This window comes from Natrix helvetica (genome assembly GCF_964273705.1).
Source record: "Natrix helvetica genome assembly, chromosome: 1".
Classification (NCBI taxonomy): domain Eukaryota; kingdom Metazoa; phylum Chordata; class Lepidosauria; order Squamata; family Natricidae; genus Natrix; species Natrix helvetica.
Window position 1 is genome coordinate 141,996,221 of NC_138548.1, and position 15,375 is coordinate 142,011,595.

General features: G+C 37.0%; 1 protein-coding gene across 1 annotated transcript in view; it reads right to left on the bottom strand.

The window, feature by feature from the left end:
- The window catches only part of TMEM163 (transmembrane protein 163), a 96,720-nt gene that overhangs the window by 13,555 nt on the left and 67,790 nt on the right, over nt 1-15,375 (bottom strand). Inside the window, exon 5 of the mRNA XM_081940209.1 lies at nt 11,315-11,411. Within this exon, the coding sequence (XP_081796335.1) occupies nt 11,315-11,411 (97 nt within the window). The remainder of the gene's footprint in view (nt 1-11,314; nt 11,412-15,375) is intronic.

Genomic DNA, 15,375 nt, shown 5'->3' on the forward strand with positions numbered 1-15,375 from the left:
AACCGGAAGTGACTTCCGGGTTGCTCGGAGGGTCGTTTTAAGCGCTCCAAAGGCTTCAGGGAACCCTCCGGACGGTCCCTGAAGCCTCTGGGGGGGCTCTTTTTGCCCTCCCCAGGCTCCTATAAAGCCTCTGGAGCCTGGGGAAGGCGAAAAATAGCTTTTAAAAAGGTGAACTCAGCTGGCCAGAGGCGCATGCGCGCTGGCCAGCTGACAGGGCAGCGCCTCGTGTGCCCTGACAAATGGCTCCGCGTGCCACTTGTGGCACGCGTGCCATAGGTTCACCATCACGGACCTAGCATTACGGCAAGAATTATGTCCCCTCCAAAGAGGCATTGATAACGGTTGCAGTGGACGTGATAGGTGGCAAAAAGAATTACACTGCAAAAATGGAAAAAAATATGTTGCTCTAAAGATTGTTTTTGAAAATGGGTAATTTATCCTTCTGAAAAAGGCAATATTTCCAACTAATCAAATTATGAAGTAATATGTTCTTCTTTGGCATAGATGTTATGATATTTTAAAGTGATACAGAAATATTATTAGGTGACTTCTTTCCAAATTTTTGTTTTTCATGATAATATAGTACTGCAAGAATTTTTGTAAAGCAGTGGCATTTAAGACATTATCTTAGATTTTTACTGTTGTAACTGATTACATTTTGTTAGTCTTTGAAGGCTTTTTTTCTGTTTCATTTATTTTAGTTATAAATCAGGGTTTACATTCTTTCTGAATTATTATTTAGCACTGTGTGATTTCCCCCCCCCCCCCATGAGTTATCTTTGAATTTTATTTATTTTTGGTAAACCTCTAAAAAAGAAATATGGATTACTAATATAAAACAAAAACTAACTTTTAAGCGAAACAACTAGCAGGGGAACGCTATAAATTTTAGCAGCTGTCTGAAAGGAAACACCCAATCTCCCTGGAAAGCGAGATGCCTTGTTTTTTACTACCTTCCTAGCTGGTGCCACACACAACCTAGCTAGCTTGATAAAGACTTGACCTCAGGCATGGGAAGAGGGGGACGAGAGAGAGATGGTTTTTCAGATGAATATTTCAATAGAACACATCTCTCTGCCTCTAGAGGAAGCAAGAAAATTGATCTTTGCCTACACACACACACACACACACCCTACACACACACAGAGAGAAATAATTCATATTCAGAGCCAGCAGTTGCAGCAAAACAGATCTGAGATCTTGGAAACTGTAAAGAGCAGCAGATCCAAGCCTCAAAAACTGAGAAGAAAGAATTGGTTCCCTATCACTTCCTTTCTGCCAGCCAGACAACGGGGCTTTAGCCACTTTGGAACAGAAGGCTGTGGAGAAAGGGGAGAGAAGCATTTTGTGCCAAATCACACACCCCCGACAGCTGTCTAAATTTATGCTTTCCTACTAATTCCGTCTAACGCAAAGGTACTCTGATTTTTCCATCAATTGCGTTAAAAAAATACTGCTACACGATCCCTTCATGTTTGGTGATCAAAATATGATTACCAATTTGCAGCTTCATGAGGTGCAAACCAAGGATTGAACAAAGAAGAGGAAGAAAAGAGAACACAGAAAGAAAGAGAATTCAGGGTTTCTGGCACAAAGACTGTCAAACAAACACACATACACCAGAACATGTTCAATGAACTATTATTAATACTTCTGCATCAGAGCTGCTAACTGCAACACCTGCTTGCTTTTCCTCTCTGCAAATATCTCACAGGTATTTCACACACGCACCAAAATTAAATCGGTCCTCTTTTTATTCCACTTTGGAAAATAAACAGACTGAGACTGAGTAGGAGTAAGGTCATGAAGTTCTGGAGAGTTTAAAGGAACCTCTCATCCAAAGATTTGATAACAGCCAAAAGGTCCAATGCAGAGATGAGAATATAATGACAACAGGATCGGTCCACGATCTCTGGAAACAGTACAAGAGCCTAGGAGTGAATTATTACTTTTCGAAATTAATTCACCTTCCAAAAATGATGAGACATACTTTAATATAGTGGTAAATGAATAAAATAATCCTAGCCATCTGCTGCCCTATCCCTCAGGACCTTTCCTCTCTGGTGCCACATATCTTCTTGATATTGCTTCTGAAAATCATTAAACAGGGCAACAAATCCATCGACTCGTATTGTTCATTGCTTCACTAGACTATTTTAATTAGGACAGCAGTGCTGAATTACAACCAGAGGATTAACATTTAAACACTACCATAATGAGAAAAATCATTTTTATATTTTAAAAAATTATTAACATTGTATATTTAAATAATATATACATTTTGTCTATGTGCTTGGGTCTATGACGTATATTTCTTTAAATACTTGCATGTAAATATGGCTTGATTAGCCCTACTGTTTACCTGCATCAGTACATCGACTTTGAATATCATACAGCATCAAATCAATATAAAGATAGTCCTTAACTTATGATGGTTTGTTTAATGACAGTTTGAAGTTATAATTGTCTCGCAAAAAGTGAAGTTGCAACCATTGTACCACCCACTACAAACAAGGGGCAAAGTGCTTGGATTGCGATTGTTGCAGCATCTTGTGGTCATGTGATCATTATTTGCACCCTTCCCAGTTAGCTTCCGAGAAGCAAAGTCAATCATCCCACCTGTCTAGAACCCACACAGCCATCACCCACCACACTTACCTTTTGAAGTTCTCCGTACCTCATATTGGGGAAGGAGGGCAGGCCAGACAAACTGCTTCATTTTGCTGCCTTAACAAGGTCTGCATAGCACTGCAGAAGTTTCTGAATGCTGCATAAATCTTCTGCAGCTCTGTGCAAATCACGTTAAAGCAGCAAAATGGATTGCTTTATTACCTGACCGCATGGCACAATTCGGCAAATGGTGACTGTACCAAAATGAAATTTAGCTTCTGAAAACATGACGACTGCTTCCAGAATCATGCCACGAGGCTATGCAATGAAGCAATCCATTCTGGAAAGCCTTGGAGCTCTTCAAAAGGTCCGAGAGGAAGAAGGTGGGGTGGGAATTAGGCCAAAGGCCTGGAAGGACTCACTGGGAGTGAGAAAAGGCCTATTGGGATCCAAGGAATGGGAAATGGAGCATGGGCCAACTCGGGGGTGGGGCAACTTGGGAGGACCAGGGCAGGTGGGCGTGGGCCTGTACTAGGCCACCAAGAGTTTCCCCCACCTTTGAGGTAACCCTCTTCTTATTGGGATGGGAAATTAGCTGAGCTGCTTCTCATAACGGCTGTTGCTACATGCAACTGTAATGGGCAGGCTCCATCCATTACAGTCATATGTTGAGGATTACTTGTATTTTTATAAATAACTCACGGCAAAGTATATACCTAATCCTTCTTCCTCCTTCTATTTCCCCATAACAACAACCTTGTGAGGAAGATTGGGCTGAAATTGAGTGACTGGCCCAAAGTCACCCAGGTGAGACTAAAACTCACCATCTGTTTTTTAGCCTGGTGCCTTAACCATTTAAAGCAGTGTTTCTCAAACTTGGCGACTTTAAGTCCTGTGGACTTTAACTCCCAGAATTCCCCAGCCAGCTATGCTGGCTGGGGGATTCTGGGAGTTGAAGTCCACAGGACTTAAAGTCGCCAAGTTTGAGAAACACTGATTTAAAGCAAGCTGGCTCTAGCAGTTGATTTCTATCAGATAGAAGTGATGAAAGATTTGTTTTTGTCTCAAATATGTAAAAATTTCTGTTATATTTAACTTAAGTTTTATTTTCATTGTAAACCTCGAAAAAGGCTGCATTTGTTTCTAACAATGGTTAGACAGCACTCATGAATATTCCATGGTTTGCTACACTTGATAAACCAAGTGACCGAAAAAGGAGCAAAAATAGAAAGGAGAAAAAAATGGTTTTGTAAGCAGATTTTACATTCTATTTTTTCACAAAGTCTGGTTGCTGGTTGCAAGAAAGACTCCATATGGTAGGGATGTACAATTTTGGCTTTCAGCACAAGTCGGCTAAATATGCAACCGGGATAAATAGAAAAATATAAGTGGAGCCAAGGCAAAAATTAAAGTTGGTTTAATTGATAACAGAATTAAATTATATAATACCGGTGTTCATTTATCTGCTGTGCAATAAATGTATTGTTTTTCATTAAGGCTTTTTAGGTACAAAAGCAGAACAAAACTATTTTAAATATTTTTTACTAAATTATTATTATTCTTAAAAGGTATCTTGTATTGAAAAAAATGGAAAACAGAATGTATGAATATATATATTGGGTGGATAGAAATAGAGATAGAGAGAAATAGAGAGAAAGGCAAGACCTGGTTGCAAGAACAAAGCAATAATATAAAATAATATTCTATTTGGTTGGTTACACACTTTTTAAATCAGAAAATATTAAATATCAGTGGGAAGTCTTGCTAGCATCAATAATTACTTCTCTTCCAATAGACAGTATTTTACAACCATGCTTAATTCTCACAAGGATATCTCTAGGGAGGGAGCTGCCCTCTATATTGTTTCTCTGTGTGTTTGTCTGTTTAGCCTACAGATATTTTCCTTTTATACACAATGATGCTATTTTTGGCTACTCCATCATATTTCCAAGCTTTCTGCCACAATACTTTACATTTTAGGGAAAATCAGAGATAACCTATCAAAACAATTAAAGACAAAAATTCCCTGATCAGACAGAAAGACAAAAGGACACTGGCAGATTTTTAAAAATACCTTCAATTCCATGCACATTTCGGAGAGAGATCGTTTTTATTCTACATTGCGCACTTATTGAGATGTATTATGAAATGTATTAATCTTATTGTACATTGTGTCTTATTAGTAAATATATCTCGATACTTTCCTAGGTATACTGAGATGTTATTTGCCAAGGGTTGCCATGGAAACTATACAATAAAGATCAAACAAGAGCAGCACTTGCGGTATCCCTTTGCTGGATGAAAAAAAAAATCCTAATAATTGTTTCATAAATCGCCATTGTGCCTAGATCAAGAATTACAGCCTCATTTGAAAGACTGGTTTATAAACAGCCTATAATTTTTTAAAAGATTTTATAAACATAAAATCACATTTAAGTGGCAGAAAACCTACTATTTCCAAACTGTCTAATGCTCCTGCACAATGAATGGCAAGTGCTGTTTTCACAAAGGGAGAAGAAATATGTTTGAATATGACCAAATTGTGAAGTAGTAACTTTCTGCCTACATTCAGTCTTTAATGTTTAATTCTCAGACTTTGCACTGGGACACTTAAAAGGTTGTAAGGTGGAGAATACTGAAACTTTAATTATAAAAATATCTAAAGTATTCTACAAGTGGGTTCTACGTTGAAAACCCAAAGCAAGTCTATTGATATCGTGATGATCCAAATCCATGCCATTTGAGAGCCAGTTTGATATAGTGTTTAATGCATTGGGTTAGAAACCAGGAGACCAGGAATTCTATTCAAACCTTAGACCCAAAGCCAACTTGGGCCAGTCACTCCCTCTCAGCCTAGGAAGAGGACAAGGGCAAACCATTTTTAAAATCTTGCCAAGAAAACCTCAAGTACTAATTCAGACAATTGGCAGGATTCAACATTGACTTATAAGACAGACACAAAGCAAACAAAAACGTTCCAAACAAATAGCAAATAATCAAAAGGTTAACTGTTCTATGGACTTGCAAAACTGTGTTGACACAAAGAGAGATAATACTAATTACAGGAGATTGAAATAATAGAATCAAAATATAAATTTTAGCAGTCATCTAATCCAATCCCCTGGTCAGTGCAACATCACTAGAACATTCTGACACATAATCATTCAGTCTTTCTTTGAAGACCTCTAATGTTTCCTTGTGGCATACTTTCCACTGGCTGACAGCTGATATAGTTTTTCCTGATACCTTCCATGAACCCACTCCCTCCACCCCTTTGTAATTTTAACCTACTAGTTCTGGTCCTGCTCTCTGGAACTATATAGAATAAATCCACACTCTCTTTTATATTTAACTTTTCAATATCTCCCCATAATTATATTCTCTTTTTTAGGCTTAATGTATAAAAAAAATTAAAACATTCCTTGTAAAGCTTGATTTCTATGCACTTCATCATCTTGCTAACTTTTCTCTGAACCTACAATAATTTGTCATTGTCCTTTTTTGAATTAGGGTGGACACAGTATGCCCATAGGGGTCTGATATGAGTAGAGTTGAATAATTACTTCTCATGATCGAGATTCTTATGTTTTGTTAGTATGCTCCAAGATAGCATTTCTTTTTTAAACAGTTGCATCACATTACCGAGTTAGTTTAATTTCCAGTGGACAAGGACTCTCAGATCCTTCTCACAAGTAGTTTCCCAGGAAGCATCTTCCTCTACTCTTCAAAGACTAATGCAAGAACTTCTCAAAGACTACTGAGAACAGTTCTCAATTATCTCTGTTCGACTATGACTAAAGCCATAGATTTAGACGGCAGCCCAACGTTAATTTTTGGTAAGATTATGCTCTATCATCAATGCTTGGTCATATTTTGGGATTTTCTTGGAGTCACAGGAAAAGTAAGTAGAGGCCATGGCCAGGAGGATTGTTGCACAAGTCCATTTCAGAGGTGGTATTCAGCAGGTTCTGACCAGTTCTGAAGAACCGGTAGCGGAAATTTTGAGTAGTTTGGTGAACCAGTAAATACCACCTCTGACTGGCCCCACCCCCATCTATTTTCTGCCTCCTGAGTCCCAGCTAATCGGGTGGAAATGGGGATTTTGCAGTAACCTTCCCCTGGAGTGTGGTGGGAATGGAGATTTTACAGTATCCTTCCCCTGCCACACCCACCAAGCCATGCCCACCAAGCCACATCCACAACCTGTAGAGAAAATTTTTGAATCCCACCACTAGTCCATTTTGCACTCTAGTTGTAGCTCTTCTTGGAATAGGGGCTAGTCACCACATTTGGAATCCTCTTGTCATTTCACATCTGACTATTGCAGCTTACTCTACATGACACTGCCCTTAAAGATCATTAAAAAGTCATAACTGGTTCAAAATGAGCAAGCCAGATTTGCCTACATGATATATCTAGTGTAGAAACTAAATTGACTGCTGGTTGGCTTGTGGGGAACAATCAAGGTGCCGATTGTTAACTTTAAAATCCTATATGGCTCATGATCTGAGTATCTTTTGAGACTGCATGCTGATGGTGGAATCTGCCACTTCAGTGAGGTCTTTGAAAAAAGGGGACTGCAAGCTCGGAGAGGCATGTTGACCCCAGAAATATGATGGCAAACAATCTTTGTGATAGCTCTCTAGAACAGTCTGCCTCTAGAGATAGCGATGGCTCCTTCCCACTTAATATTTCATGGAGCGGTGAAGAGCTGGTCCTTCTGAAGGGCCATTCAATATAAAGCAGCTATGATTGTTTTGAGGGAAATAACACTTGTTATTTAGTTAAAAGTGGGAATATGACTTTAGACTGAATTGTTTTATAGATCTTTGGGGTTATGTTTACATTATCTTAATATTAATTATTGTAACAATTATTATAAAACATAAAAACTGTATACTTCTCAGATTTACTCGAATGACACAGAAACCTAAATAAACAAATATATTCATTAGATGACTTTCTGAACTTCTTGTATTCTTAGCACTCCACCAATTCTTTCCTCAAGCTCACAGATATGCTAAATTTCTCTCTTGACATAATGGGAAATTTGTTAGAGGGGTCCTCTTGAATGCCTTCAAGAGAAAGGTATTTTTCTTTTTAGCTATATTTTTATGAAGTCATCATATGACACAGGTAGCCAAATAAGTCCTGTAAGTAAGTAAACGTCATGCATAAATAATCATATCAAAATGTCCTTTACTGAATAAATGTGTCCTCTTTTGTTGTAGTAGATGAAATACATATAGGATTTGTTTTGTTCCCTATGGGAATGAAAACAGGATCCAAGCATATTAAAATTGCATGCAATAGGCAGATGCTGCCTGTATTGCAAGCAATTACTGATTTAGTCAAATCTAATTGTTTAATCCTGCACAACTGGGGAAAATTGAAGTGAATGGTTGGCAGACTAACATTTACAGGCACTGCCCAAAATGTTTACTGCTTTTGGAGATATGGGGCGGCAACTCTATTTTCTTGCTCAAAGTACTTTTGTATGACTTGCCTACTTCTGTGGCATTGTTGTATAATTCTGCTGTCTTACAACAGCTACCCAGACAACTTAGAGCAGTGATGGCGAACCTTTTCAGCACCCAGTGCCGAAAAGGGACATGCACGCTCCTTGGTACCCCAACCAGAAAGAGGAGCTGCCCAGGGGGCTTGCACACACCAGAAAATAAACTTTTGGTTTCTGGCACGTACATGCGTGTCGGCCAGCTAGTCTTCCAGTTACTGGCATGCATGTGCGCACAACGATCAGCTGGCTGGCGTGCATGCTTATGCCAGGAAACAAAAGACCAGCTCTTCCAGTTTTCGGCACTGCCACATGCACAGCTAGCTGATCATCACACGCACATGCATGCCCGAAACCCAGAAGAGGAACGAGTGATGCTGCATGTGCCAGGCAACATGGCTCCATATGCCACTTTGGGCATGCATGCCATAGGTTCGCCATCACAGACCTAGAAACTGTTTTGTTATCCTTTTCTCATCCCTGCTAAAGGGGCATACTTCAAGAATGTCTTGTGGTAAAACTTCTGAAGGTATCCCACCGAAATTTTAAAGTTGTCTAAACTTTCCCCAAAGGAAAGACAGTTTCAGGCATTTTGTAATTTTCCCATTGTAGCCCAAATAGACAAATCTTTTTAATAGAATCTTGAATATCAAAATGATTCAAACCAATTTGGGTTGTCATTGAATCTCTGATCACAAACCTGAATCAAATCATAGTCTCGTCACGTGTCCTTGTCAAATCTGATCAAGTTTGCTTTATATAGGAAAGTAGAATACATGTGACAGGCAAACCTGAACTCTTTTAAAAAAAAACAGATTTGAGAAGTAAGTTTGTTTTTCAAGCCTCTTCTAATGGGCTTTAATTGCAGAGATACAGTCTACTGCCCCTAGGAGCTTTGAAAACACACAAGTTATCATGTCAAATCAAGCATTTTAATCTGAGGGTTTCAAACTGTGATTCAATATTAGAATACTGGGACTACATTAGACGCACAATGAATAACTTTACTCAAAATTGGAAGGTGACAAAATGCATTTTGAAAGAAATGGCTGGAATTCTCTACTGTACATTTCAAAAAGTCTTATTTTTCATTTTCTTACAGTTAGCAGAGATTTAAAGCAGATCTTCTACTTCTGTAGCTGAAGAAGTGTTCTCTCCTATTCCTTTCTCAATCTATTTACCTGTTAATACAGGTAAACTTGACTTGACAATCATAATTGAGCCTAAATTTTACATTGCTAAGTAATAAAGTTATTAAGTGAATTTTGCCCCTTTTACAACTTTCTTGCTGCAGTTGTTAAGTGTATCACTACAGTTGTCAAACATCATTAATACAAGCCAGTGACATGAGGCAACATGATAGTAGTGTTTCAATATCTTTTTGCCACAAAAAAGAGGGAGTCAACCTATTCTGCAAAGCACCCGAAGGCAGGACAAGAAGCAATGGATGGAAACTAATCAAGGACAGGAGCAAACTAAAACTAAAGAGAAATGTCCTGAGAATTAGAACAATTTATCAGTGGAACAACTTGCCTCCAGAAGTTTTTAAGAAGAGATTGGACAATCATTTGTCTGAAATAGTATAGGGTTTCCTGCCTGAGCAGGGAATTGGACTGGAAGACCTCAAAGTTAGAATACTTTCGAACTCTGTTATTCAGTTGCCAAGCACCTAAAATTTGATCATATGATCATGGGGATGTTGCAACAATCATGTAAAAAAAAGTTATAAGTAATTTTTTCCAGTGTTATTGTACATTCCAGTGTATGATTGGTTTTAAGTCAAGGACTACCTGTAAGAGTTAAGTCTAATGCAGCAGGGCAAATGCCAATACAGCCTATGATTGGGTTCTCTTGACAAGCTATGCGCTACATTTGCTTAACTATGGATTGCGTGACCTTAAAAATATGAATTATAAATACATTAAAACTGAATAAACCATAACTTCCTTAAATCTTAGTTCATTAATACTTTGCTCTTCCCCATGAGTTAAATGTTGCATTCTTACCAGAACATGAAGAGAAAAATTTGTATTAGAAAGTTTGTGCCAAAACCACATGATTGAAAATGGGAGTCATGCTGTTAAAATTTCATACCAAGCTTTGTAAAATAATTGTACAAAGAAAGATAGTTAAGAAATCTATCAAGCTAAGCTCCCTTGTGCCATTATTACAGAGGATTTAGTTGATTTTCTTCTAGACGTAATTCTTAGACAATAGTATGTAAATAATCCATACGTAAAACCTGGAGATTTTGTGCTTCCTTTAAGCACAAAAACTGGCTGATCAACTTTGGGCAGTCACTCTTTCACAACCCCCCTCATAGGATTCTTCTTATGAAGGAAATAGACAGGACTATTAGGTATGGTTGCCATCATGGGTTACATATAAAAATGCAGGATATCTCATCTAAATCTGATGGTAATAACAACATTGAACAAAATCACAACCAGTCAATTGCAAAAGGCAGCCTTAATTGGAACAGTTTACAACAATACCTTTAATATCATCAGCAACATCTAGCAATCTCAGGTCCTTGGGAAGGACTCAATAGATCAATAAAAATGCCAAATCTAGCCTAAACATCTGGCTGAATATGCGATGAACAATAATAAGTGCAATCTTGATTCTACCTAAAATAGGATTTTGGAGAATATAATTTTACTTTAAGCAGCTCTAAGTCTGTAGAACCTCAAGAAAGCAGTACTTCTGTAACAACATTTAGCTACAGTAGAGTAAATTGCTTCTAGCGCATTCTAGAATCTTGGACACAAGAGCACCACTTATTTCTATTGTTGCAACTATTCTGAATAACCTTGTATTATACCGTTACTAAATTTCCTCAACTGTAACATACACTGCAGATTACAGCTCAGAAAATCTGAAAAAATTCCAGTTTTTTAACATTTCCCCAATACTAACTTACTCTTAATCCAACTTTTGACCACAGCACATTTCTGGAATTTTTAATTTCTAGAAGTGAATGGATTTGGTATGTTAACACAAAAAATAATAGTAAAGATAAAATTGACATCACATTGGCTGACTCTATAAAAGATAAGCTTGCAATTTTTATATAATTCCATAGAAGTATGCAAAGCTACGAAAGAGCACATGCAGCTGCAAAACAACCTTTCTTAATGAAACATTGAAATTTAGGATTTATTTATTTTTTTTAAAAAAAGATCTTACCACTTCTGGAAGCAACCTAGTTGCAAGGTCATGGATGGCTTTGATCACTATACATAAAGCGGACAGAAGAAATATCACGCCCAAGATGACACAAGCTCTGTAAAGAAAGAAAGATTTTTAGGAACTTTTATGCCCTGCTGTTTAATATTTAATGAAAACACAGTACTAAATAATATGCAGAATGTTGACACAGTAAACATTTTTGAAGAATTAACACTCCACATTTGGGTTTTATTCCTTTTTATTATTTAGGTTTTTTTCCTTTTTCTTGTTTCTTTCTTTTTTTGTATTTACTAGATTTGTATTATTTGTATTTTAAAAAGTATTTTAAAAAAAACATTCCACACAACAACATTCAAGAGCAGGACACGGAAACAAAATCATTGTCAGGAATTCTAAAGTATCAAGCAATTGCTCATGTAGTGAGATACCCACATTGATCTTGTCACTTATTCAGGACTTAGGTAGTAGTCTAAAAATGTAAATTGCATAAATGTGAATAAACCTGGTGTGCAGTATTTGCCTTAGGCAGAGTTTTGTACTGATGCAGTACAAACCCTGTTTTCAGTTAACATATGAATGGTTAAATTGATTAAAGCTTCTCAAGATGGAAGCTAAAAGTTCATAACAAACAGATTTTATTAACTAGTTCAAATAGATCCTCAATAAATACAGCTTTTGGCCAGAAAAATGTTTTAATATTTTGGCAATTATTCTAATGAACGATACTGTACATTCGTTCACCTTATAGCAAGCATCTGTTTCGTTTACATATTACATGAAACAAGGAAGCGACATTTTCCATGTAACATTCAGAAATTTGTCACCTACTGCTAAGACAGTTTGAGGCTGTTATAATTAGCACAGCAATGTGCTACTATTTTTTAACCTATACACATCAGCCAATCTGCTGGTTTGGAAGCATACGCAAATAGAGACCAGACGCATGGAAGAGACTGCAGAAAAGCTTTTTCTTTAGAAGTGCAGACTTATTTATTTTTCATACAGCCTATTCAGAAATGTCAAAAAAAGTTGTATAATGTAATCAGTTTTTCTTATTTTCAACCTTAGAAAAATCCAGAATTTCTCTTTTCTTCTCAGTCAGCCACACTTATCCACGTACATGCTATCTACCTCTCTTCCCACTTACTGGATGAAGTTGGTGTCAAATAACAAAAGAAAAGACAGCTGTCCATCTCTCTCCTCAATCACTGCTAGTCTCTGTTAATGCTTCACCCTTCCCATTTCATGGCCTTATGGAATCCTGCAAGTCCTTTGGATTTGCAATGCGATCAAACTGGTCAGTCCTAGAGGAGATCAACCCTGACTGCTCTTTAGAAGGCCAGATCCTGAAATGAAACTCAAATACTTTGGCCCCCTAATGAGAAGGAAGGACTCACTGGAGAAGAGCCTAATGCTGGGAAAGATTGAGGGGAAAAAAGAAGGGGACAGCAGAGAATGAGGTGACTGGATGGAGTCACCGAAGCAGTAGGTGTGAGCTTAAATGGACTCCAGAGGACGGTAGAGGACAGGAAGGCCTGGAGGAACATAGTCCATGGGGTCGCAATGGGTTGGACATGACTTTGCAACTAACAACAACAAATGGGCTATTTTGCAGCATATTAGGATGCCGGTTATTACCAAGTTGCAGAGCAACTGACTGGACATATTATAGATGAGGGACAGTACACCTCTCTTTATTGAAGCCTTGCCGTCAGTAGAGCAAACGTATTTGGCAAGTGGTATGGGAAGGAAAGGTAATGGGGGAATAAGAATGGAAATCTGTTTTAACTTCAACTAAAATCTATCGACTGGGAGAAAAAAATAGAAGTACAATAATACAATAGCAGAGTTGGAAGGGACCTTGGAGGTCTTCTAGTCCACCCCCTGCCTAGGCAGGAAACTCTATACCGTTTCAGACAAGTAGGTGCCTTCAATTCAGGTTCAACTTCCTAGTCTTAGTATGGACAAATGCTCATCAACTTAACTTGTTTACAAGAATAAAAATTACAAAAGAGCCCATAGCTCTTCAAAGGCTATTTCAGAAAAAAAATGTCCCATCCATCTACTTGATTTAAATGTTACATTTGCACTTTTTACAGCTTCCTGTACCATGTACATCATTCATTTCTACTTCACTATTTACATCATATGTCCTAAGTACACACATCCATCAATTCAAGAGACCAATACGTTTTTGTTTGGTTAAAACTGACTGGTTTTTCATGAAACATATAATTTGAAAAAAAAAATTATTTCAGCATGTTCAATTTCAGTGATACATCACTACTGAAACAAACATAGCTTTAATTATTTTGATCTTTGTTCTCAATGGATTTTCCTAATCTTTTAAGTTCTTGTCAAAGTTTGAGATTATTTTCATTCCTAGAATTAAACTTCTTTATTTCTCAAGCATCATGTTCTTTTTATTTTTAAAAGAAAAGTTATTTACCACTTTCAGTCAAGCTTAATCCAGAATTTTCACTCTTTTTTACTTTCATAATGGATTTTTAATGTTTTTATTTTTATTTTCATATAACAATGTGAAATTGTCTGCATATTTCAAATTATGAGGGTTTCATCACTTCATCCTGCCATTCTTATAATATAGTGGCTATATAAATTCAAACACTAGAAGGATAATTTGTATAAAACCATAGGATAATAACTAAAACCAAATAAAAACAGCTAATGCAAAATTTAAAATCACAATATCATTAAATTTTACTAGTAAACTATAATATGAATATTCTAAATATCAAAACTATAATAGTGTGATATAAAATAAAATAATATAAAAAGGAATACTTTAAAAGGCTAAATGTGATTGATAATATGCACATTTATGGGCGTTGTTTTTACCAATTAAATGGCCTTAATGGCATGGGTAAATTTATTGTATGGTCATGGACCACATATAATAAAATAAGAACCTAAACTACATAATAGCTGTTATCAGCCATCTGGTTGTAGAGTTTACATATGGTAATTAGAATTTTCTTACATTTAGAGAATAAATAGTGTAAATAAAAATTATTACAATGCCCAGAATCCAATTCAAGATGAACATTGCATCTTGCAATAAAGAAAGATATGGAACATGGTTTCTATGGCACCAACCTACAGAGTATGGAAGGAGTATGGAAGGAAAATTTTCCAGGGCAGATTACAAAATTTCTGCTCCTTCCTTTCAGCCCTTCTCTAGAATTAGGATGCCAAAAGCCACTAGTGAAGCAGGATCATGCTTCAAAATACAGTGTAAATCTGGGGACAAACTGCACTCAAGAATATCAAGGTCACTGCTGCAGAATGGTTCTTCTGTCTAGACTTCAGTATTCACCTTCAATACCAGATAATCAGATGGCCCCGTTACTGCTTTGGAATGCTATGAGTTTACAATAAGTCTGCCCCCATTCATGATATTACCATGGGATGAGGATGTCAGTCTGGCATCTTCATTACCAATACCTAGGTTCCTTTCTTGGAAATGTGCCCACATAAGGTTCATATCTTGTATAGCCATAGTTCATAGCTTTAGCTGCAAATATCTTACTTGTAGTGAGTATAAATTGTATAAATTTTCTTTACAAAACTTAATGTGATTGTTTTACGTAATTGAAATCTTCCAGTAATTCCTCTATTTTTTTCATTTTCTGCATTCCAAATACCCACTACCTTCTTTCTTTATGCCTTTCTTGCATTTTGCCATTAAATTTCTCAACTGCTTCCATTAAAGCATCTGTTGTTGGCTCATGCATTTGTGTGACACTAAATATTCCTTAGTTGCAGCTTTTCACATTTAATGATCAAGTTGCATACGGCATTGTAACCAAAAACTTCTCTTTCGGTGCCATCTCCATCAGTTACCAGAATTCTTTGCAGCTAATTGTATGATCACCTTCAGATCTATTCATAGACGTTCACTACTCTTCCTACATCTTTTCTTCCAAGTTTTATCCCATAACAGAATTACAAAGCTCAATAGTTTATATTTAGCCTCCATTTGAGAGAAGATGCCCTGAAGCTAAACCTTTCACAAATCCAGGATGATTGGAAATGGG